The sequence below is a fragment of the Prosopis cineraria genome, unplaced genomic scaffold (assembly GCF_029017545.1).
Source record: "Prosopis cineraria cultivar Desert tree isolate PC_DT_omini unplaced genomic scaffold, ASM2901754v1 PC2, whole genome shotgun sequence".
Taxonomy (NCBI): domain Eukaryota; kingdom Viridiplantae; phylum Streptophyta; class Magnoliopsida; order Fabales; family Fabaceae; genus Prosopis; species Prosopis cineraria.
This window is the reverse complement of record NW_026555333.1, coordinates 2,687,475-2,710,328: the sequence shown is the minus strand read 5'-3', so window position 1 is coordinate 2,710,328 and position 22,854 is coordinate 2,687,475. Positions and strand designations below refer to the sequence as shown.

General features: G+C 36.6%; 1 protein-coding gene across 1 annotated transcript; it reads left to right on the top strand.

The window, feature by feature from the left end:
* The first annotated feature begins 3,276 nt into the window (after positions 1–3,276).
* Positions 3,277–22,651, top strand: LOC129303139 (histone-lysine N-methyltransferase ASHH2-like). Its single transcript, XM_054942234.1, is given in 22 exon segments — positions 3,277–3,512; positions 3,713–3,784; positions 3,935–7,819; positions 8,017–8,236; positions 9,379–9,545; positions 9,678–9,757; positions 11,714–11,747; positions 11,750–11,844; positions 11,943–12,059; positions 13,008–13,100; positions 15,035–15,112; positions 15,231–15,287; positions 15,999–16,779; positions 16,870–16,931; positions 17,280–17,359; positions 17,460–17,542; positions 17,651–17,730; positions 18,587–18,666; positions 19,693–19,738; positions 19,915–21,043; positions 21,177–21,269; positions 22,199–22,651. Coding segments are annotated over 19 exon segments (7,209 nt in total). The 5' UTR covers positions 3,277–3,512; positions 3,713–3,784; positions 3,935–3,984; the 3' UTR covers position 21,269; positions 22,199–22,651.
* Positions 22,652–22,854: the final 203 nt, after the last annotated feature.

The window sequence follows — 22,854 nt, the reverse complement described above, 5'->3', positions numbered from 1 at the left end:
ATTCAAAGCTTGTATGCCCCAAAAAAGCAAAGGAAAAATATAAAGTAATTCAACTAAACTAACAAAAAAACACATCAAGCATCCACTTGTGGCTCTGTTTCTGTTAAAATGAAAGATGATAGTCACTATAAGCTTTATCACTTATTAATAACGGATGTTGTGACTCCCACCCCCTCTCCAAATTGTCAAAAATATTAAAAATTTCTCTGTAAAAGATTGAACTATTATTTTTGACTACGTTTGCATGGAAGCAAATAACTATGCTGATCACTTAGCTCACAATACTCCTTGTAAAGATTTTGATACCTTTATCTTTATCAACCCGCTTTTCAATTGTATAAACCTCATGGCTTTTGATATGACTAGATTTTAGTTTTTTTGCACAGTTTTTACTATGGCCTTGTACTAAAATAATAGTTAATCAAAGATACGAAAGGTGGAATTAAGAATGTGTGACCATTTAGCAAGCACGTTAGTGGTGTGATTTGACTTCCTTACATGAAATTAACAGAGACAGGCTACTCCCTTTCAAGTAAGGCTATTGTTTCTTCAAATACATCCCAAGTATGTAACATCTCAAGTTTTCTAATTTAGAATCAATTTGCTAATCAAGGGTAACACTGGTAGATTAGTATATTAATTAAGTTAATCATGTTTTCATGCCAGTGATTAAGCACTTGAATGCGTGAAATTTGTTTTTAAAATGGTCATTTGGCATCTGGATATCTGGTTTTTAAATGTGAAATTATATCAAAACAAAAATTTTCAAATAAATTTTTAAGAAAACGATACTTTACTCATCTTTTATTATTTATTATGACCCACGCACTTGTAGAGAGCAACATGTAGCCTGGTTCATGTCAACGAGAACATCTTGGAAGGTTGCTACATCCATGGCAGCAACAGTGACGAGATAAAGAAAGGAACTTGAAGGTTGTTGCTTGCAGTGGCAAAGGTTGTGGAGAAATAAAACATGTTCTCTCTTGAGGTATTCAAGTTGTCATAGGTATTAGAGCAATTGCCACAATCGATAACGACAATATTGCAGCTAGTAGCGACAACAACGGCCGAGTAAAGGAGAAGAATCAAGTAAAGGAGGAAGGTAAACGAAGGAGGGAGAACGATGCTCAGCCAGGTTGAGACTCAAATTTGGAGATGAGCTCGTGATGCTTGTTTGAACCATGTATGGCTAACCACCTCAGTTCCTCAAGAACTCAAAATATAGCTCGTCTTGAACCATGTCCGTGTTCATTTTTGTGTCTAAGTTCATCTACGCACCATGCACTTCTGCAAAAGACCACCAAGTATTTAACTCATGTAAATATATGTTTGTTTGTGTGTGTGAATTCTTACATAGAAGGCAATGATAGTTCCGATAACAAACAAACACTCATAGATGATATGGTTGATCTAGAGTGGATATAGGATATAGAGATGGAAGAGGAGGGGAGATAAAGGAGAGACGAGGGAGGGAGAGTAGGAAGAGAGAGGGAGGAGAGAGAGTAACATTTTTTATAGAAAGAATTATAGCTAGCTTCCTCTTAAGGGAATTAATTATAGACAAGGATCAATGCGAAACGAATTGTTGTTAAAATGTGAAACATGACTTGTTTTTTTTCGAGTAAGACTTGTTGTTGGTCCCTAGATGTAATTAATTTTCTTGACAGAGGGTTGGCTGCAATTCTCCTTTTTTTATACTATAAAAATATTACAAATAAATTGTGAGACCCCCTATTAATTATTTTATAATAAAAATATTAAAAAAAAATCAAATGTGGACCCACTTAATAGAAAAAAGCCAAGGGTACATGTTGCTAAACTTTTAAAGTTGAAGAATATAATTGACTCATGAATCAGTTTAGAGTCATCTATAAGCTTCTATAATTAATTTATGGGTAAAATTAACTCTTAACTTTTTTATTACTAGTCTTTCTATTATTTTTATATATTATACGTGCGTTGAATTTTTATTTTTATTTTTATTTTGTTTGGTCAGTCTGTGCTGGTTTTAGCTTATCTTTCAAAAACAAACGTTATTACGCATTCTTGGTTGAAATCCAAATAGCACTCGTGACAAAATAAATAAATAAATAAATAAACTCATAGCCAGAGGACTCAAGAGTGGATCATACGATATCGTTAAATTAATATACACAAGTTTTGTGGGACATTTTCTCAAATCACAATTTAAAGGCTACCATTATTTCTCATTATATACCTGACAATGATACACAAGCTTTTACGATGCTAGCATTTAGGTGGAAACTTCGTCACAGTTAAGACTAATCGAATCAAAATGCAAATATATTTTTTCAATAACAATTACGATACACCAAAAAAAAAAAAATCTTAAACATTCGTTGTTGCAAGGGACAATCAATTACTAAATGTGAGAGGAAAAAAAAAACCCTTATAGATCAAGTACGAGATTTAGCAAAATGTAAATCTAACGAAAAGCATTGTTGTAACTGTTTATTCGCATGTTATAACATGACATTTTTTTTTTAACCTTATAATATAATGAACCATAAAAAGGGAAATCTTAACAAGTACTTTTTAACCATTTTATTGGACCAATCTAAACATGTATAATTAATATATACATATATATACATATAAATATAATATTAAAGCTCAACAACAAGCTGATAATTGGCAGTCTGACCGTTGATTGTTGCGTTTGACTATACCTATGCTTGATATATCCCGGCACATTGTCATTATCCTTCTTCGTTGAATTGAATGCTTCGGTATGCAATTTTTTTCTTTTTTTAAAGTTGGTTGAATCAAAGGGCATTCATCCAGAAGTATTGTACAAGGCAAATTAAATACACCTCACTGATTACAAATTCATAATTTATTTTAAAATCACTGCTACGAGTCAATTTAAATTTGCTGGCAAAAAAGGTCAATTTAAATTTAAATTATTTTTAATTTGGCAAGTCATACAAAGAACTGCTATAATAATAAAATTGCACAAGGGGAGAGAATGGAGAAAATCCACGCCTCCAGCAGACTAACGCGAAAGAATCCCAAATAATTATAATCATAAATACAATTAGTATTTAGTAGAATATATTAATATTAATATAATTAAAAATAACGGGATTCTGCTGCCAAAGAACTTGGGGAGTAATGATGGAGAATTATTATTTTCTTATTGGCCAAAATGCCTTTGAAGTTTGGACATGTGTCCTACGAAGAACTAAAGCAAGGAACATCGTTAACGCCTCCGCGAAGATGCGAATAGGGTAAAACGGACCAATCAACCTAGAATTGATAAAGGCCGTCTCCGGCTGGAGCCACCTCCCCCCTTCCTTTTTTTTTTTCCGTGCTCCCTCCTTCTAGACTTCGTTTTGTTGACGACACCAACTCTCTCTTTCTCTCTCTGCGCGCGCGTCGCAGACCCAACTTCCCCTCTCTCCCCTAAGCCAGAGAGGGAGATATCATTTTTCAATACAATTGCTGGAAAGAACAACCTAACATCCTTGGTTGTTATTCACTTCTTCCGTGTAATCTACTTGCCACCCAAGTTTTATTTTTATTCCTTATCGAGGCATTTTTGTTTTGTTTTTAAATTTTCATGATGTTTCCTTCACAACTGTGGTTATCGGGAACGCATGGGTCTGTTTGCATTCCCTAGCATAATTCTGAATGTATGGTTTTTGTTATTATATATATATATTTTTATATTTACTTATCTTTGGTGCAGAGGGCCGTAGGAGAATGCAGCTTTCTAGGGTTTTCTCCGCGGGCTCTCATTTTTCTGAGAGTTTCGATTCAGGTAGTGATATTAACTTTTGCCTTAATGGATGTAGCGGTGAATGAAAGCGGTTTTAAGCATATCTTGATGGATTAAGTGTAACACATTGTACTCGGTTTGGTGATTTGCTCTTTTCCGAAATATAATTCTAACAAGGTTTTTGTTACCCAGCGACAGGTTAATGGTAGTCTACTAGATTAGAATGATTCATTGAAATTGAGATGGGCTCGTGTGGGAAATCAAGCGTATTAGAAGACGCCTCAAGCGGGCCTGTTATTGAGCAGCATTCACACGCAGAGTTTCCATTGCAGTCTATTCCTTTGCAGCCGTCTTGTCCAGTACTAACTTGCAATGCGTTGGAATCTGATGTCAATCACTCCAATATGATGAAGGGATGTATGAATTCGTCTAGAGAGGCTCAGACTCGGTCTGCAAGCACCGTTGATGTTCCAGAGATGTCCAGAGATTCATTGGTGATGAACAAAAATGAAAATACTGATAGGTTACAATGCTCATGCACAGTAGTAAGTTGCGATGCCCGCTCTGATAAGATGGAAGGTTGTATGAATTCGACTGGAGAGGTCCACACAGAATCTTCAAGCTCCATTGATGCTCCAGAGATGTCCGGAGATTCATTGTTGATGGCAAACAAAACTGAAAATACTGATAGTTTACAATTGTCCTGTCCAGTAGTAACTAGCAATGCGTTGGGCTCTACTGTTGAGCACTCCAATATGATGAAAGGTTGTATGAATTCGTCTATAGAGGTCCACACAGGGTCTGCAAGCCCTGTTGATGTTCCAGAGGTGCCCAAAGATTCATTGTTGATGGTGAATAAAAATGAAAATACTGACATCTTACAACAGTCCTGTTCAGTAGTAACTTGCAATGTGTTGGACTCTAATGTTGATAATTCCAATATGATGGAAGGTTGTATGAATTTGTCTAGAGAGGTACACACTGGGTCTGCAGGCTCCATTGATGTTCAAGAGATGTCCAGAGATTCATTGTCGACGGTGAACAAAAATGAAAATACTGTTATGTTACAACAGTCCTGTCTAGTAGTAACTTCTGATGTGTTGGACTCTGTTGTTGATCTCTCCGATATGATGGAAGAAGGTTGTATGAGTTCGTCTTTAGAGGTCCACTCTAGGTCTGCTAGCCCGATCCATGCTTCAGAGATAACCAGAATTTCATTGTTGGAGAACAAAAGTGAAAATACTGATATTTTACAAGAGTCTTGTCTAGTAGCTACTTGCAATACGCTGGATTCTAATGTTGAGCACTCCAACCTGACAGGAGGTTGTATGAATTCGACTGGAGAGGTGGCAATTTCCATTGATGCTCCGGAGGTAATTAGAGATTCATCATTGATGGAGAACAAAAGTGAAAATACTGACAGTTCACAGCGGTCCTGTCTAGCAGTAACTTGCAATGCGTTGGACTCTAATGTTGAGTGCTCTGACATTATGGAAGGTTGTATGAATTCATCTAGAGAGGTCTATGCAGGGTCTGCAAGCCCTATTGATGTTCTAGAGATGTCCAAAGATTCATTGTTGACGGTGAATAGAAGTGAAAATACTGAGATGTCACTCCTGGAGAAAACCTCTGAGAATGATAGCCAGACTTGTCAGAGTACATTTTGTGCACAAATTGAACTTTCTAATCTAGAAAGTGTCAGGCTGGTGGCAGAAGGAAAACCTCATGCCGAAGATGGTATCAAAATGCCATCAGACTTCATATTGGCCAGTGGTTCACCTAAGAATTGTGTTCTTCAGGATGGGCAGAAGGATGAGAAGAACAACACGTTCCACTCTGCAGGAGTTTCTTTTGCACTCATGGAAGGTGAAAACGATGCTGGTTTTCCAACTGCAACCGGCTTCCTTGTTTGTTGCCACCAACAAAGTGAACAAGAGGACATAATGAGGAATGCTAATCCATTTTTGGAGGGCATGAACGAAGGTGATTTGATTTGTGGGATTGAATCAGATGCCTGCAAGCAGACTCATTCACAGGGCAGTGAAGTACCCACAGATGTAATACATACTGAAGCAGAGGCTATAAGTGATCAGCTGCATGATCAAAAAGATGGTGATGAGAATAGTCCTTATAAAGGCTTTGTTGATAAACAAAGTTTCATTGAGACACATGTCCAAGTATTCTCCTCATCAGGCCATCAAAGGATCTTGGGGAGTTTGCCTGTAGCTTATTCACCTGGTGAGGCTACCCACTCGGAGAAGGGGATTGATAATATTGATACTGATTTTGATGCAGAAGATGTTCTGAAAGTTAAGGGAAAAAATAATGATGTTATGACTGAAATAAATGTTGAAATGAAGAACAATATGTCGCATGCTGTTAATGCATACAAGTTAAATGACAGTTGCTCCAAAAAAGATGCCAACTGTACCTTGAGAAAAATGTTTCCTCCTGAATCAGATCTTCCTTCTCTTGATTATATCAGTATTAGCTCTCCAAAGGATGTGCCTGATCATCTCAAGGAGGTCAATGGTTCCATCGGTTATAGTAGCCTTGTGGGCAATTCTGGAGAGGCCGACAGTATTGGGAAAGATGTTATACAAGTTGATTGTAACTCTGAAAGCAATTATTCTGGGAATGCATCCTTGCCTATTCGAAGGACTAGTCGAAGAAGTAAATCTAATCGTAAGACACAGACTAAAAGAGCTTTGAGGAAATGCAAAAACAAAACCAGTGTGCCACTCCTAGGTGGGGATATGGAGATGATCTTGGAGGCTGCTAGAAAGAAAAGAAGCTGTTTCTCTAAACGAGCTCGTTCCTCTATCTGGGGATTGATAGGAAACATTAATAAGTTTTTTGAACAAGATAATGAGCTTGGAGTTGATAAAGTTATGGGTAAAGGATTGGGGAAGGTGAGAGGTGCCCGTAAAAGTGGCAAGAGAAACAAGAATGGTGCAATTTCTAGCTCATTGAGTTCAATGAAGAAATGCTGTGCTTCAACTACTCGTGTTCGTCTGAAGATTAAGCTGGGGAAAGAAGTTCAATTAAGTTGTTCAGATGTCCTGGTTCCAGAGGTTTTGAATGGTTCATATTCTGCTTCTAACGTGGGGCCTGGTCCAGCCTCTCAGGAAAGAAACAGCAATGCTGGAGATAAATTTTCAGAAGAGATTGCAGTAGACAAGCCTGAATCTTCATCAAACAACCTGGATGGAGATGCTCTTGTTGTGAATGGACAAATGGCAAATCACCTTTTGGAAGCTGCTGCAACAACAGAAAAATCAGATGGGTTCACAGAGGAACTATGCTATATGATTCCTCCCAAGAGGATGATTGAACCGTTGAGAGAGACAGTTAATGATAAGGAGATGGATCCTGGAACTTCACCTGATTCAGAAGTTATCAATTCAATTCCTGAAGCCGAGGTTGGAGAAAGACATCAACAAGGTTTGCATGATGCTGTTCTTGATTCTTCTAAAGTGTCTGATTCTCTTGGAGTGGTATCTGGTTGCAGGAGAGGGAAGAAGAAAGACAAGCTTACTTCTTCTAATAGTTCTATTGTTGGAGATGGCTCACAATGGCTACCGAGGAAAAATAAAACCAAGCACTCAAAGAATTGTGGACGTAAAAAGAATTCCAATGAAGTTGTTTGCTCCATAAGTTCACATGCTTCCCCTGATATAAATGCTGCGAGCAACTCAGTAAGCTATAAAGAATTATCCAGTGAATCATTGCCCCCATCTGGAGAGATTGAACTTGAAGACCCCACTGAGGCTTTGAAAGTCAAAAATAGCATGAAAGTTGAGACTACTTGTGGGCCAAATGACAATCATGGGCTTTTAGAATCCCAGGGCCTTGAGAATTTGCTGTCTTCAGCTAGATCCTCAGGTCGTAAACTTCCTAAAAGTCTTACATCTTGTAAAATTGGCACCCCTAAATCAAAAGCTTCTGAGTCAACGAGTGCGAAAAAGACTGGTAGCAGACGAAGAGAGAAACAACTGAAACCTATTAAGAGTGAAGTCAAGGGAAAAGCTGTCTCTGAAAAAGTTACCTCTCAAGCAGAAGATTGTCTGCGTGCAGGTAGCTTTCTGAGCACATTAAATTCCATTTGGTGGAAGTGTTGTGATATTCTTATCTGCATTTTGGTTACTTATTTTACAGGATTTCAAGTCCTTCACGTTTGTCTAAATTTTACTGATATTAATTTTTTAGATTTATTCTGTTTGTCATTTGGTTTGAGCATTTAAAATGCAAGAAGCTTTCTTATGATGTTACAGAACCTGTTGATGGAAGTTATACGTTGGATGATATAAAAATTAATGCCGGTGACAAGAAGGCATCATTTAATGGATCCAATTTGGACATTTTAGTCGGTACCAGTTTGGAGGAGCAGCATCCATCACCTCATAATGCATGGGTGCGCTGTGATGATTGTCACAAGTGGCGGCGTATTCCTGTTGACCTTGCAGATCTAATTGAAGAAACAAAGTGCACCTGGTAACCCAATTTTGTTGCACACATTTTTATTTTGCATGGCCCTTGCATAGAAGCTGGATATTTGAATATGGGATAAGAATATATTTGTCAGTTGGCTCAGTTAAATGAAAAATTACATACCATTTTTATTAATGATACGTTATTTGGTAATAAAGGGCAACTTGTTCAGTCCAATGTTGACAGTACTCATAAAGAAGTCCTTGAATTGAATGTTTGGTGTGACATCCCTATTTGTGGTCTTTTTGATAGTTATGCTCTCAACTTCTCTCTGTTTGAAGGAATAAAGTATTGATGGTCTGGTTAAGTACCTTTCTAGAAGAAGGCAATGTGCTGATTGTCATTTCACATCGCAAAAGATCACTTAGAAATCATGTTTGCTTTGACTTAATATGAAATAAAGTGGCATGTAGATTTACTAACGACTTGGTATTTCCCCCTTTTTTACCTATCTCTGTTGTCTACTGTATGGATTTGGAGGATTTTTTTCTCCTCCTTCCTTTGTATTCCTTTTGTCTCATTTTGGTGAAATCTTCTTTTATAAAATAAAATCGAGTTAACTATAGACTCGGGTGATGTTGTCTTGACCTGTAATTTCTAGATGATGTTGGACCAGGAAAAAAAAGGGAAGGGGGAAGGAGAGAGAAGGTGGATTTGAAAGATAAAAGGAGAAAGGGAAGAAGAATGAGGGAGAAATTGATAACAACATGTCTAAATATCAAAATCATCAAATCTGGCAAAAGAGAATGACGTCGGGCCATTTGTTAGGAAGAAATTTCAATGAATGAAACAAAATAAAGTCAAAAAATAAATTATTAAAAATTTAAAGTAAATCTTTTCGAATTTCTAATCTCTAGAGGCCTATGCCTATTTTATCATTGTTTGGAGATTGATGCTTCGTTGTTTGTGATCAATTGAACAGGCAACTGGAGTATTATCTTTGAGCCTCTTGTTACAAGTTACAATATTTTCATTCTATTATTCATGGTGGTCTTGACAGTCATATTATATATGTATATATGTTACTGGTTATGTTATCCTCTCTTAATTTATTGCTTATATCTTGTACATGAGGCAATTACTTTGTCCATTATTCCTAATTTTGTAACATAATTGGCCTCGTATCATGCATGATTTTTGTTCAGGACCTGTAAGGATAGCAACGATAAAGCCTTTTCTGATTGCTCTATCCCCCAAGAAAAGTCAAATGCAGAGATCAATGCAGAGTTGGGATTATCAGATGCTTCAGGTGAAGAAGATGCTTATGAAGGCTGTAAAAATTATAAGAAGTTGGAATATCAACACCCAACAGGTATTTAATACTGGTTAGGTAGAAAATCAGAAATTAAAGCTTAAAGCTAGGCTGTTTTTGGCTTGTCAGTTCATCCTGTCATTAATTTTACTATTTGTCTGGTGTACTTATTGTTATTATTTTTTTTCCCAGCTCACCAGGAATCAACTTTTACCCATATTCTTACTAACGAGTTTCTGCACCGCAACCGCAAAACTCAGACTATTGATGAGGTTCAAAATGGTTCTATTTCTTTTACTATTTAGCATATTATTTGCTGAGCTGAATTAGTTTGCTAATGGTTGCTCACCAGCATCAATCTGAATATTATTGCCTGGCTGTGCAACTTGCACTGATGTATTTTTGGGTGATGCAAGGATTGCTTTTTGGTAATTGTTAATAGAAGAAATTTAACTAGGAAGAAAGAGGTATCACAAAAGACAGGGATGAAACGTTTTTGTCATTAAATAAAGAAATGGGAAGAAATATGGTGCAGACAATAGAATTCAGTGTCGCCAAGGAACTTTGCAATCCCTGTGGTTGATCATTTAAAGCGGGACATCATATTGAGAAAGGAAGTAGGACTAGTTTTCTTTGATTCTCTCAATTGCTCCGACCCTCCCAAGAAGAAAACTTCTTCCTTTGATTTGGACTCCTAGTTAAAAGCGAGTTCACATCTCTTCTTTCTGGAGGGATAAAAGTCCCTCTAAGTTTAAGGCTGTTGTGTGATCTGCAACATTGAATAGGATTAATCATTGTTAATTTTATTGGTACATGGAGTAAGTAAAGCTCTGTGCCCCAAATGGCTGTGTTGTGTCTTTGGAGTTTGTAGACTAGAATAATTTTTGCGCTACTTTGTGAGTTTGCTCTAGAATTTTGTAATAACCAATTTAGCTTCTCCACGGAGTTTTCCCTGCCACTTTAGGGAGCTTCATTTCTACTTTATTTTGGGGTTTTCTGAAGGATGATTGGGTGGAAGTCTGACAGACCTGATGCTACTGAGCTTAAAGGACAGAATGTTTTTTTGCTTAGCTAAACCGGAAAAAAAGTGCTTATGAAAGGAGAAACTATAGAAAGACAGTAGAAATTGAAAGTCCAAATTTTGATAAGGATAGGGATGAGCTGGAGGTAGGGTCAATAGAGAGCATATTCCCTAGAAACTAACCGGTCAAATGTTGTGTGAGGAGTTTTGCAAAGAGGGTTGTTGTGGCTAATATATTGGGTGTAGGGTCAGTTAGGAGGGGGAGGAAAAGTCATTTGGCTTATTGGAGAGTCGCTGGTCTCTTGAATAGTGGAGGAATCTATATCTTTCTTCTTGCTTCTTTTCATGTTCTTCTACTTGCTGTAAGTGTTGTAATTTATCCTATGCCATTATCCTCAGCAGGCAAGGGTATCGCAGCTCTGTCTGATAAATATGACACAAGTTTGTTGGGTTTTCATTAAAGTGTTCATTGAAGCACACTTTATTTCTTCGGGTATGATGTATATTTGGATATGGTGGAAGGCAGTGAGTTTAGGTGTTTTTTATATTGATACCTTCCATGTGAGACTAGGAATGTTTCTTTGTCTGACTTGCAGAGGGGCTAGGATCTCTTATTAGTTGATTTCTTACTTTCTTTTTCTTTGTTTTTAAAATTTCCAGGTATGTTTCTGTTGAGTCTAAGCCCAATAAGGTTTATAATCGAAAGGGTAGGAATATAAACCTTATTGGGCTTGGACTAATCAGATTCCTTGTCCTCCTTTCTTATATTTTTCTATTCTTTTAATAAATATTTTGTTCATGAAAAAGGACAGTGAAAATGTCATCATTGTACATCTGAATCAGATTTGGCTGACATGAAGAAGATATCCCTTTTATACATAAGGGTGATCTGCTGGGGACTGAATGTAGTGTTGATCACATCTCATTTTATTTTTTTAAATAATCATGTAAAGGACAAGGAACCACGTGTTTAATTACCCAACATGAAGCATCAATTAAGTTAATGCATAGGTTTTGTCCATTTTTCTCAATATTAATACTTTTTTAGTTTTTTCTTGATTAAGTTGCGTGTTTAATCATGGTTGAGTAGCACTAGAGTTTTAATTAAGCTTGTAAAATTTGTAAATTCTTTGATAGCTTGTGAAATTTGTAAATTTACTGATCAATTTAATAAGCTTTACTCACTGTGTTCTTGAACTTGTATCAGATAATGGTTTGCCATTGTAAACAACCATCAGTATTTAGTTTGGTTGTGGGGATGAGTGTCTAAATCGGATGCTCAACATTGAATGTGTTCAAGGAACCTGCCCATGTGGGGATCTTTGTTCAAATCAACAGGCATGTAAACTATTTATTCTTGTGCTGCAAAGATTCTTTTGACTGTCATTTGGTGTAAAGGAGATCATTGTAGTCGAATTTTTATTTTTTTTTTCCAGTTCCAGCGACGCAAGTATGCCAGCTTGACGTGGTTTAAATGTGGGAAAAAAGGTTACGGGTTGAAGGCACTTGAGGATATATCTAAAGGGAAGTTTCTTATTGAATATGTTGGGGAGGTAAGTGGAACAAAACCTCTTCCTTTTCTTAGTGTTCTCCCCTTACTCTATTGATTCTTTGGTAATGAGATATTTTCTGAAGCTGAATTATTAAAGCTTGGAACCATTTTAATGGTTTTGTGCTATATTTTTGCTTTAACTTATGGTTAAGAAAGAATTAACCTGATCTTTAACAGAGTCATGGATGCAGTCAAGTTGGATCTTCCTCCCTCCTTCCCTCCTCTTCCTCCACAGATATTAGTTGTGGATCTTTGTTACCTCTGGACTCAATATGTAAATTATTTCATGTGTTGGCAGATAATGCGGGTTAGGCTGATATGGTTCATGTTGATCAGTCCCATATATCTGGCCAGGGAAAAAAAAAAATAGATCAGTACCATATGCTCTGAGGAGATAAGGGAGAAAGTAGTTTGATCTGCTTCCTTTTGTAGAATTGGTATTGCATTTTGAATGGCACTAAAGAGCCACAAAAAAAAAAAATTATGGTTTTAGCTGAGTTCCTAAAAGAAAATTAGTGTTCATCTCCTGTGCAGTCCCCTGTAGGAAAGATTATTTACCTTCAATCATAGACGGAGCACAGGCTTACTGCTTCCTTTTATTACATTAATCATATTGATGGAGGCGGATGAATGAATTTGATCCATTTATTAGTTTTAAGCACTCAACCTTATGATTTATGCCTTTAGTTGACTCTTCCAGGGTAAAAGAACAACCTATAACTAACAATAAACTTATGCTGCTTGTTAAAGATGGAAAAAGGGTAATATAAACTGATTGGATTTTTTTTTTTTTTAAATAGTATGTCATTTCTCGTACTGTTGGCATCAACCCTGTTATTCATTTGTAGGTGCATTGAAGTGGGTGTAGTTTTGTGTGTGAACAGTTTATGTGTTGCATGCACACATAATTGATCTTTATTTACAATGTATCTAATTATCATTCAACCAGGTGCTTGATATGCATGCTTATGAGGCGCGGCAAAGAGAGTATGCTTTCAAGGGTCATCGGCATTTCTACTTCATGACATTGAATGGCAGTGAGGTATAAAATTTAACATATTTATTTTGGTTGAACCATGGTTTTTTTATTTTTATTTTTATTTTTAAGATAGGAAGCACTGATTTATGTTCAGAGTCATATGATGATGGGGAACTCAGACTATCAGAGTAGAACGCCTATTGAGCTATATGTTGCTGAAAGAACACAATGAGCACCGCAAAACTTATATAGAGACCAAAAATACTCCTTGGACAGAAGTTTACAGCACACTACGTCACACACTAAAACCAATAATTCCACCTGGACGCATCTGAACTGGACAAAGACAGTCTTGCTACTGAAATGATGCATCTTCTAAGACATAGGTTACAACGCCAATACTCATACTAACTGCTACCGCTCACTCCACCTAGCTTCATACTAATCACTGCAACACAAACACCTAACACATACACGCAGCAACAACAAAAATGAAAATGAAGAACGACATATGCCAACTTTCAAGAGGTCTTTGGCTCTTTCCCACCAAATCCAGATCCAGGATTCTGTTTGGCCCACTCCTTTTTCAGCTTTCTTTTACATATCCCTGTGAACTACACTTCAACTGCTCCCTCCTACTCCATCATTATTCCCTTTTTGTTCCTTCATTTTTTTCTGTTCTGCTGCATACAATCTTTCAGGTCATTTGTTTGGATCATTAGTTTCACGTTTTCTGTCCATGACTTCCTTATGTCTCCAGTTGTATGTTTTGGTGGAAGCAGTGGATTGGGACCTGTTGTTTCCATTTTTTCATGTCACATGTTTCTACTATGTAGTGTCTCATAGGTGCTTCAAAGGTATTAAGGATGCTAAGTATCTTTATTGCCAATAAACTTAAACAGGTTTTCTTCTAGTTGAAGGTTTTCTCATATCGTTGTTATTTTCAGTTTGTCTATGCCCTATATTCTTCTCATCTGTTAAGAAAATCCTCTCTTCTCCCCCTTCCCATAGAAAGGAAAAGATACAAGAAAACACTTCATATATACATAAATCATGGAATAGACTTCTTTTTACATTAACCTCTGCACCTTCCACACACAACAATGTGTAAATGGACTTGCTATGTTCTTCACATCCTCTTCCCTCCTAAAAATGCCCTGTAGTGAAATTTTGGGAGTTCAGAAACCACCTCAAGACTATAAGATGTTGAAGTTGATGGTACAGTATTTATATTCTTGCTTTGGCACATTCATTGACAACAACAACAAGCCTTATCCCACTTGATGGCGTCAGGCACATTCATGGAATTGATGATTAATTTAAGACATTTCATTGTTTTTAGCTAATTTGCTACATGATTATCTTGATATTTTGCTGCTAGCAGTAAGCCAAAATGGACTGTTGAAAACTTGTTTTAATGGCAAGAATTCTTTCTGAGATATTTGGATAGATATTCTGAATTGTGTTTTAAAACTTCAGATGCTGGGGTTGTTGAATAATTACTGGCGCAAGCTAAGTGTGCTTGCTTGGTATGTAGCTGATTGAATCTCTTTGCACAGATGCTTAATAATCAGCGGTTCTGTTTGTTTGGTTTTGTCCAAATAGTGGGCTGGGAATTATTCAGGAATTGAAAGAGTGGAAAGTATGAATTCATGTTTGTTTTATTGAGCCGCCTGTAAATGCAGCACTGGACAGTGTATCAAGAAGAAGATTAGTATCGCTGGATATGCTTCACTTTTTTTTTTTAAATCATTTTATGTTGTCCACATGATACATATTCTGAGCATGCGTTCAAGTTTGTCTGAATTTGAATGGTGCCCTTGTGTGGTTCTTTCTTTCTTTCTTTTTTTTGGCCTGACTTGTGTGGTTCTTTCAATGAAATTTGTTATCGGTGATTTTCCCCATAATTTCCTGACTTTAGTTGCACTGTGTTTTTTCCTTGCTGCATAGGTTTCTTTTGTTATTCTATGACTTTATTCACATTTGTATATTTTCAGGTGATAGATGCAAGTGCAAAAGGAAACTTGGGGCGATTCATTAATCATAGTTGTGATCCTAATTGCCGTACAGAAAAGGTGAATGCATCTTCTATCTTGGCGCTGGATCTAGAATTCCAAATTATTTAATAAATTCCATTCTTTTTCCTTTGTTTGTGCGTCACTCAGCCCTTTTCCTTTTTCTCATTTTGGACAGTGGATGGTGAATGGTGAAATCTGTATTGGACTTTTTGCATTGAGGGATATTAAGCAGGTGTGCTTGCAAATCGTACTCTTTTATGGTGACCTTTCTTGGTTGAACCAACTATCTCTTGAATCTTTGTATTGTATCAACTAGATTTGACTGAGATTTTAATTTAAACCCTATAACTCAAGCATTACAACATTAATAAATGTATTATGGGTAAACATACTTGGTGGTTTATTCTTATAGCTGTTTTAAATTGGTTGTGATTTTGGGTGACAGAGAGGGGGTGTTGCTCTGGGTTTTCTATGCCGGGACCTGCTGTTCTGGCATGCAAGGAAAACAAACCCTTCCAGGATCTCTTAATGTTGTGAGATCCTATGATAAGGAAGAAAATGATGTGGTCAGGACCAATGAATCCCGCTAGGATCACAAGATTGTAAGATCTGACAATTGAATCTTGAAAAAATTGCATGTTTTATGCTTAGATTAGTCATTTGGAGAGCCACTTGCATCTCTAAACATTTTAATTGCTGGAAGGATCCTAATGAATTCTTTTCAGTATTATGACCTCTATGTGGAGGTTATTAGGGAAGTAAAATATGTATATATTATCGGAGGGGGGAGGTTTAGCGTTTTGAGTACATTGGTTATGTGTAGGGCTTGGAAGTCATATTATCTTGCATTGTAGTATGAACATAGCTGCTTTGTTTGTCATTGGCTGAGCATATGAAAGGTTTATTTTGTCCGGCTAAACTTATTGTCATCCATGGTCCCCAGGGTGAAGAGGTGACATTTGATTACAACTATGTAAGGGTTTTTGGTGCTGCTGCCAAAAAATGTTATTGTGGTTCACCTCTATGTCGTGGTTATATAGGTGGTGGTGATCCACTTAATGCTGAAGTCATTGTTCAAGGTGATTCAGATGAAGAATTTCCAGAACCAGTGATGCTTACTGAAGACGGTGAAATTGAAGGCAGCATGCCTAGATCTGATGTTATGCAAGCTGAAAGGAATTTGTCAAATGACAGAGATATAATTGAGAAGTCCATAAGTGATCGAGTGCCAGGTAATAATCAGGAGAAAGAGAACTCTTTAAACCCATCTCCTCCTGTTTCCCTGTTGCACTGCCCATTAGATGTGGAAGATTCAATGGGCAAATTGCCATCATCTGACATGGAAGAAATTTCTCGACAAATGGATGGTGTAATTAGTACATCCATGCCTACTGTACAACATGTGTCAACATCAGAGCTTCCTGACAATATTTCTTCCATCCAAAGAATGGAAGCTTCTGCTACACCTATTAGTAAAGTGATATCAAATTTTATTAAGAATAAAAGGGAATCCAAGTTTGAAATTGTTGAAGACAGGCCTGATTTTCCAAAAACACACCTGGTTGTGAAGACTTCTCGAGCAAATGGTTTGGTTAAAAAGGGAAAGGTTCATGCCAATCATTCAAATGGCCTCAAAGCTGCGGTGACAGCCAACAGATTGCAGGCAGCATGGATCAAACCTAAAAAGATGGTGGAAGGTTCTTCCAATGGCCGTTATGAAGCAGGTTTGTCTTTGTTTTTTATTTTGGTATTTTCTAGCATGGTTATTCTGATGAGAAATTTGCCAAGTGGCTAACGCTTCTCAATACCTACAGTTCAGGAGAAACTTAAGGAGTTGTTAGATGAAGATGGAGAAGGAGGAATAAGCAAAAGAAAAGTAAGTAACCTTATAATGGTCATCCAAACAACGTGATATTTTGTTGGGTGTATTTATTTGGAAGCTTGTGCCTGCATACATGTTGCAATGTCTTTCCTGAAGTTAATTTTGGTCTAATTATCTTAGGAATTGAGAATCTTCCACCGCTACTCTATAATAGTTTTTTTTTTTGTCATTAACTATTATTTTGTTTTAACCTAATATATTATCATATGATAACATATTTTGCTATCCTTTTCTTTAATTTTGATATTTGGTCTAAGCCCCTTTATTTTTGAGTTATACTTTATTTTGCCACCTTGGCAGCTTTATGAATAAAAGTGGTTTTTCACATTTTTCATATAACAGGATGCAACCAAAGGCTACTTAAAACTTCTGCTTCTCACTGTGGCATCAGATGATAGGAATAATGGCGAAGCAATTCAAAGGTCATTAGCCTTTTTCTTTTCCACTGATCATATGTTGAGACTTATTTGTGCTTTACAGACATGTGAACAGTTGGTAAAGGAATATAAACTTTGTTTGCAGCAATCGAGATCTTTCCATGATCCTTGGTGCCCTTCTGAAAACAAAATCTAGAGCAGTGCTGAATGATATAATTAACAAGAATGGTAACATATGCTTGCTGGATATCAATGAAATGTCCCAAACCAATCCCCCCTCATGGGTGGGCCATGGGTTTTATTATTACAAAGGGTGATTGAATCTTTGTCTTTTAGGTCTACAGATGTTGCATAACATTATGAAGCAATACAGACGGGATTTCAAGAAAACTCCCATACTACGGAAGCTTCTTAAGGTGATTTAGAGTGAAAAATACTATTGTGTTATCATCTTAGTTATCTGCACTCACCTTAGAGGTTAAGTATATTTAAATCCCTGACTCTGCTAAGATACTGCATGTCATTGAATTATTTTCTTAAAAATAGTATCAATAATGAAACAGAGTGAATGGTTTCCGCCTGAAGATTTCGTGAAATATGCAGAAAATATCAACCATGTAGTGTAGTCCTTCAATTCTAAGGTTTTCTTGTAAGAGCCTTGATGAGCATTAATATTGTAGGCTCCTGATATTTTGGAGGCAAAATTGGAAAATATTGAGGATTTTTTTCTTCTTTCCTGGTCTTTTATTATTTTTCAAGAAGTGGAAAGCTGTTCAGTAATACCTAGTGCTATTGTCAGATTATTGGAGTGGTTAAAAGAATCCGTTGTCATAATTTTAATATATAATGATAACTTAATTGAAGAATGACATACTTTCAATCACATCATCGAATTCGCTGAAGCTAGTATAATTCAGTGTCATGCTGCCGGTCCTGTCAATAAAAAGTACAAAGTTATCTGAGACCTGGTTGGTTTTAGATGATAACTTAACTGTTTAAGCTGAAGTAATTTAATATTTATCTTTCAACATCTTATTGACTTTGGAGGTTAGGATTTAAGAAGGTTAATCTACTAGTTACTAATTAGTTGCATAGACGTGACTTCTCAATAAACTGATAGCCGGAAGTGTTCTGAATCCTATCCTCCTTTTAGATGTTGACTGATTTATTCCACTTATTCACTTAATATGCCATTTTCCCCCTTATTTTTCTCAGGGGAAGTGAGTAAGATATTATAAGTTTTTTTCTTGAATCAACCTTATTTTCTTCCAGGTCTTAGAGTATCTAGCAGCAAGCAAGATATTGACATTTGAGCACATCAACAGCGGCCCTCCCTGTCATGGAATGGAGAGGTTAGAAAATGTCATCTTTGGCCCATTTTTTTCCTTGTTTTACCAAAGTAGTTGGTTAACTAGAATAAAACTTTATTTTCTAATGGAGCTGAATTTAATTAGATAACAAAGTTAAAGGAATATGACCTTTTTTTTGTGCATACTATCCCTTGAAGTTTGGCTAAATTTTACCTGATACCTCTGTTTTTAAAAAAATTACCCTTGGCTCTCTTTCAATTTACTTTCTCTGAATGAAGTTAAATTTTTACACAACGTGATTTTCTTTTTAAAAAAAAGATAGAATCACTTAACTCTATATTGTATTAAGAATACAATCTTATGTTAGAGTTTAACATTGACTTAATTGTCTTTATTATCATATAAGATTAAAATCAGTTGCGTTTATCTAGAAAGTTTCTTTGTTGGAAAGTGATTTGGAGGGGAAGTCTCTGCAATTTATATCATGTGTTAGGGGAGCCATGTGTAACTTATGGATTGAGAAGGGTATCAAGTGTAATTTGGCCAAAGTTCAAAGGATAATAGTATAATTTACTCCTTTTTTCTTTTAAAAAGAATGTGATTTGCGTTAAATATTAAGAATGACTAAACTAACAGAATAAGAAAAGAAAAATTATTGTGAATTAATACGAAGCATGAAACATGTTAAATAAGAACTTCCCCCGGCCATTAATTGGAAAGAAATTTGAAAGGTGGGGTTAATAGATGAAATAGTTTTTTATTGCTTAGTTCAATTCGAACAATTAAAAATATAGTTTGAGCTGATGTTTATTTAAATTATCCTAGCATTTTAGCTCTCTTTCATGCATCATCACTTGATAGATATTGTGCACTAGCCAAGGACATAGTCTTCTCCTCAGACAACACTTATAAGATATACATTGATGTAATTTATTTTTGTTTTTGTGGAAGTGTATATTATTCCACGTCCAGCTGTTTTCAAAGCTTGATTTTGGAGTCAAAGGCTTTCATGATTGAGATTTTTTAGTGTCTTGTTGCTGTTCTCATCCTAGTTGGTTTTGTCTGCAGCTTTAGGGAGTCCATGTTGTCTCTGGCAGAGCATGATGACAAACAGGTATGTGTTGCACCAATGGTTTATTTCAATATAAGCTTAGTCAGGTCCTGTGTCTATCACTTTCAGTATATCTGCAGAAACATGTTGGGACTTCTTTATTCCCGCAGGAGCATGTTTTTTCTTGGGTGAGGACCATTAATCCTTGAATGTTTTTATCATTCTTTTTGCACATTTAGGTGCATCAAATCGCTCGAAGCTTTCGGGACAGATGGATTCGTAGGCCTTTCAGAAGACATGGTTATGTGGACAGAGATGATTTTAAGGGAGAATCTTACAGGAATTTTAACTGCAATAGATTTTCAGCACCACAGAACCATAAGCGGGAGTTAGACGTTAGACCCACGGAAGCAATAGATTGTGCACAGCAATCAAAACCATTGACAACCTCGGCAGATGCTGGTGCCCAGGAGGGTTGCCCTGCACTGTCTTTAGATGGATGTAAAGTTGGTGGGACAAAAAGGCGCAAGCGTAAAAGCAGATGGGATCAACCTGCAGAGACAATATCAAACTTATCATCTAGTCCATGTAAGAGACAAAATTTTGATTCTGGGCTATCAATGCATGCTGATGCAGCTATTAAATGTTCTGATGGAAGTCAGAACATTAGTGAGGATTTTCCCCCTGGGTTTTCATGTCCTGTTCAACCGCAATTGGGTTCTTTGAATGCTTCACCTCGCCCTGTTGATCTTGCTTTGCAAAATGTGAGCAATTCTGGGTGTCCCCCACATACAGTAATTGGACATCCAAAGGAGAAATTTAATTCTTGCATGCCTGTGTCATACGGAATGCCATTATCTTTTGTCCAGCAGTGTGGCACGCCTCATGCTGAAATATCAGGGAGTTGGGTCAGTGCACCAGGTGTGCCTTTCAGCCCATTTCCCCCATTGCCCCCCTATCCGCGGGATAATAAAGACTGTCAACCTCCTAGTTCTACTAATGCTGCAACTGTAGATCAGCCTGTTGAAGTTCAGCAGCAGGATATGTGTGGTCCAGTTGGTTGTTACTCTGACGATATCACTCCCAGCACAGCCACTACTAGCCCAAAAGACATTGACCTTTCACGTGAAGATGATAAACAGCTTTACAAACGTTTGAGAGGTTCCTCCTGTGATTTGGGAAGGAAGTACTTTAGGCAGCAAAAATGGAATAATTCAAAAATACATCGACCCTGGTTCAGAAGGAATGCGTGGGGATCTAATGGGAACAGCACTGCTGGCAGTATATACCGTGTTAGTGTAGGAGATGAACCAAGTGAGTCAAAAGTTGCATATTCTTCAGAGGATGTAATCTGTAGAGCGGAGGAAGGTGACAATAATGTTCAATAACATTCTCAGCAGCAAAAAACAGCATTCATCTCTGGGATTTTCCCCCCTCATTATACATTAATATATTGTCAATTCATTTGTTCTGATTCAATGAAAATCTGGTTCAATTTCAGAATTTTACTTAGTCAAAAGCTCTATCCCTGGAGGAAGTTTATACCATTCCGCCTTTTGCTGTTTGAATATTGATCGAACCAAATCTTCATGAGGTAGGTGTCTCTCTTTATAAATGATTTCCGAGAATCCAGCGTGCCAGTGATCAACTGTATCGATGAAATATGGAGAGTAGTGTCTGTTTCTTATATTAAATTAACTCCACGTAAAAAATCTACTCAGAACTGAAGGGGGGATGGAATGAGATTATCCCTTCTATCATGTAACTCCTCGCCCTTAATTTCCAGAAAGATTATTAATTGATGACGTGTTGATTTATATTTCTTAAAGAAAAGAAGACTAGCAGACTTGCATATGATGTTAGAATTGGTTCTTTGTTCCCCCCATTTGATTTAGGTGTTTATATAACGCGTCTAACAAAAGTGGTTCATATGGCTTTGAGATTATTGTTTTGGTGATAGGAAATGTGCGCTTCATTTTCTTTTCCCTTTCTGTCGTGCAAATTGTTGAATTTGTTTTCCCTGATAAGGTATTCTATTTTGTCCTTTCTCTTCCACCCTTGAAATGATGTGCTTGAGCATTTGCTTATTTTGTAGACTTCTGCTTCGGAAGAAGCTTAATGCAATCTGGAATTTGAACGGAGAAAGAAATGACAGAGAGAACTAGGTTAAGTTTTAAAGAACTTCATAATCGGGCAACTTTTTATCTTTGTTTGGTGGTTCAAACATGTTTAGAAAGATTAGCATGTCCTGAAATTTTTAGTTTTAATTACTAATACGTTTAGCGAGTTTGTAGGATTAAAATTATTAAATAATTATAAAGTTTCAAGAACTAAGCTATTAGTTTAGTTAGGAGTGCATTACCTTGAATTCGTTAACAGAGCTAGATGTGGAAGTCCTCAATTTTCACACATTTGGATCACGATGTTTTGAGACGGAAATTTTTATCATTGAATTTTCATGGATCCATTGGAAATAATTGTTTACTATCTCTGTCACGCGCTAATCTCAAAATATTTCAATAGCAGATCACTCATCTGAGGAGATGAAGCTGTGTGTATCAAAGACCTTTCTGTTAATGTCTGTTCGATAAGATTTGTCCACAGGATCCGTGATGATCGGATGGAGATTCGTGCATAAAACCCATAGTTCACTTTGAAATCTGCAAGACTAGCTAGTTTCTTCATTAAGTCTGTCTCTGTTTCCTTATCTTTATAGTGTATAATTTTCACGTCTTGGCCCATCATCAGGTTCAAATTTACGTTGTTTGAGAATCTGTTCGAAGTTTTGGCTACGTGTATAGGGGCTTTGAAGTTGGGATATTACTTTAGGAATGTGCTACGAGTATGCTTTAGGGGAGAGATTTGAAAGGGTTGTATTTTTGTCACTTGACATTAGTTGTAACTTCCCGCATTTTTATTTAGGGTTTGGCTGGTCATTGCAATCAAATGAGAAATTTTGGTAAGACTAGTTTCAAACGGCTTCATCCATTGCTCAAGGTTTTGTTTTTGTTTTTGTTTTTTTTTTTTTGGGGGGGGGGTGGGTTTGTATGTAGTTAGTTTATTTTGCTTTAGCGTTTGGAATTGTAACATATCTCTTGACTACAAATTACGTACTTGGGCAGACGCACACGATGTCAATGGGTACAGAAACAAATAAATCATGCCTTTTTATTGTGAAC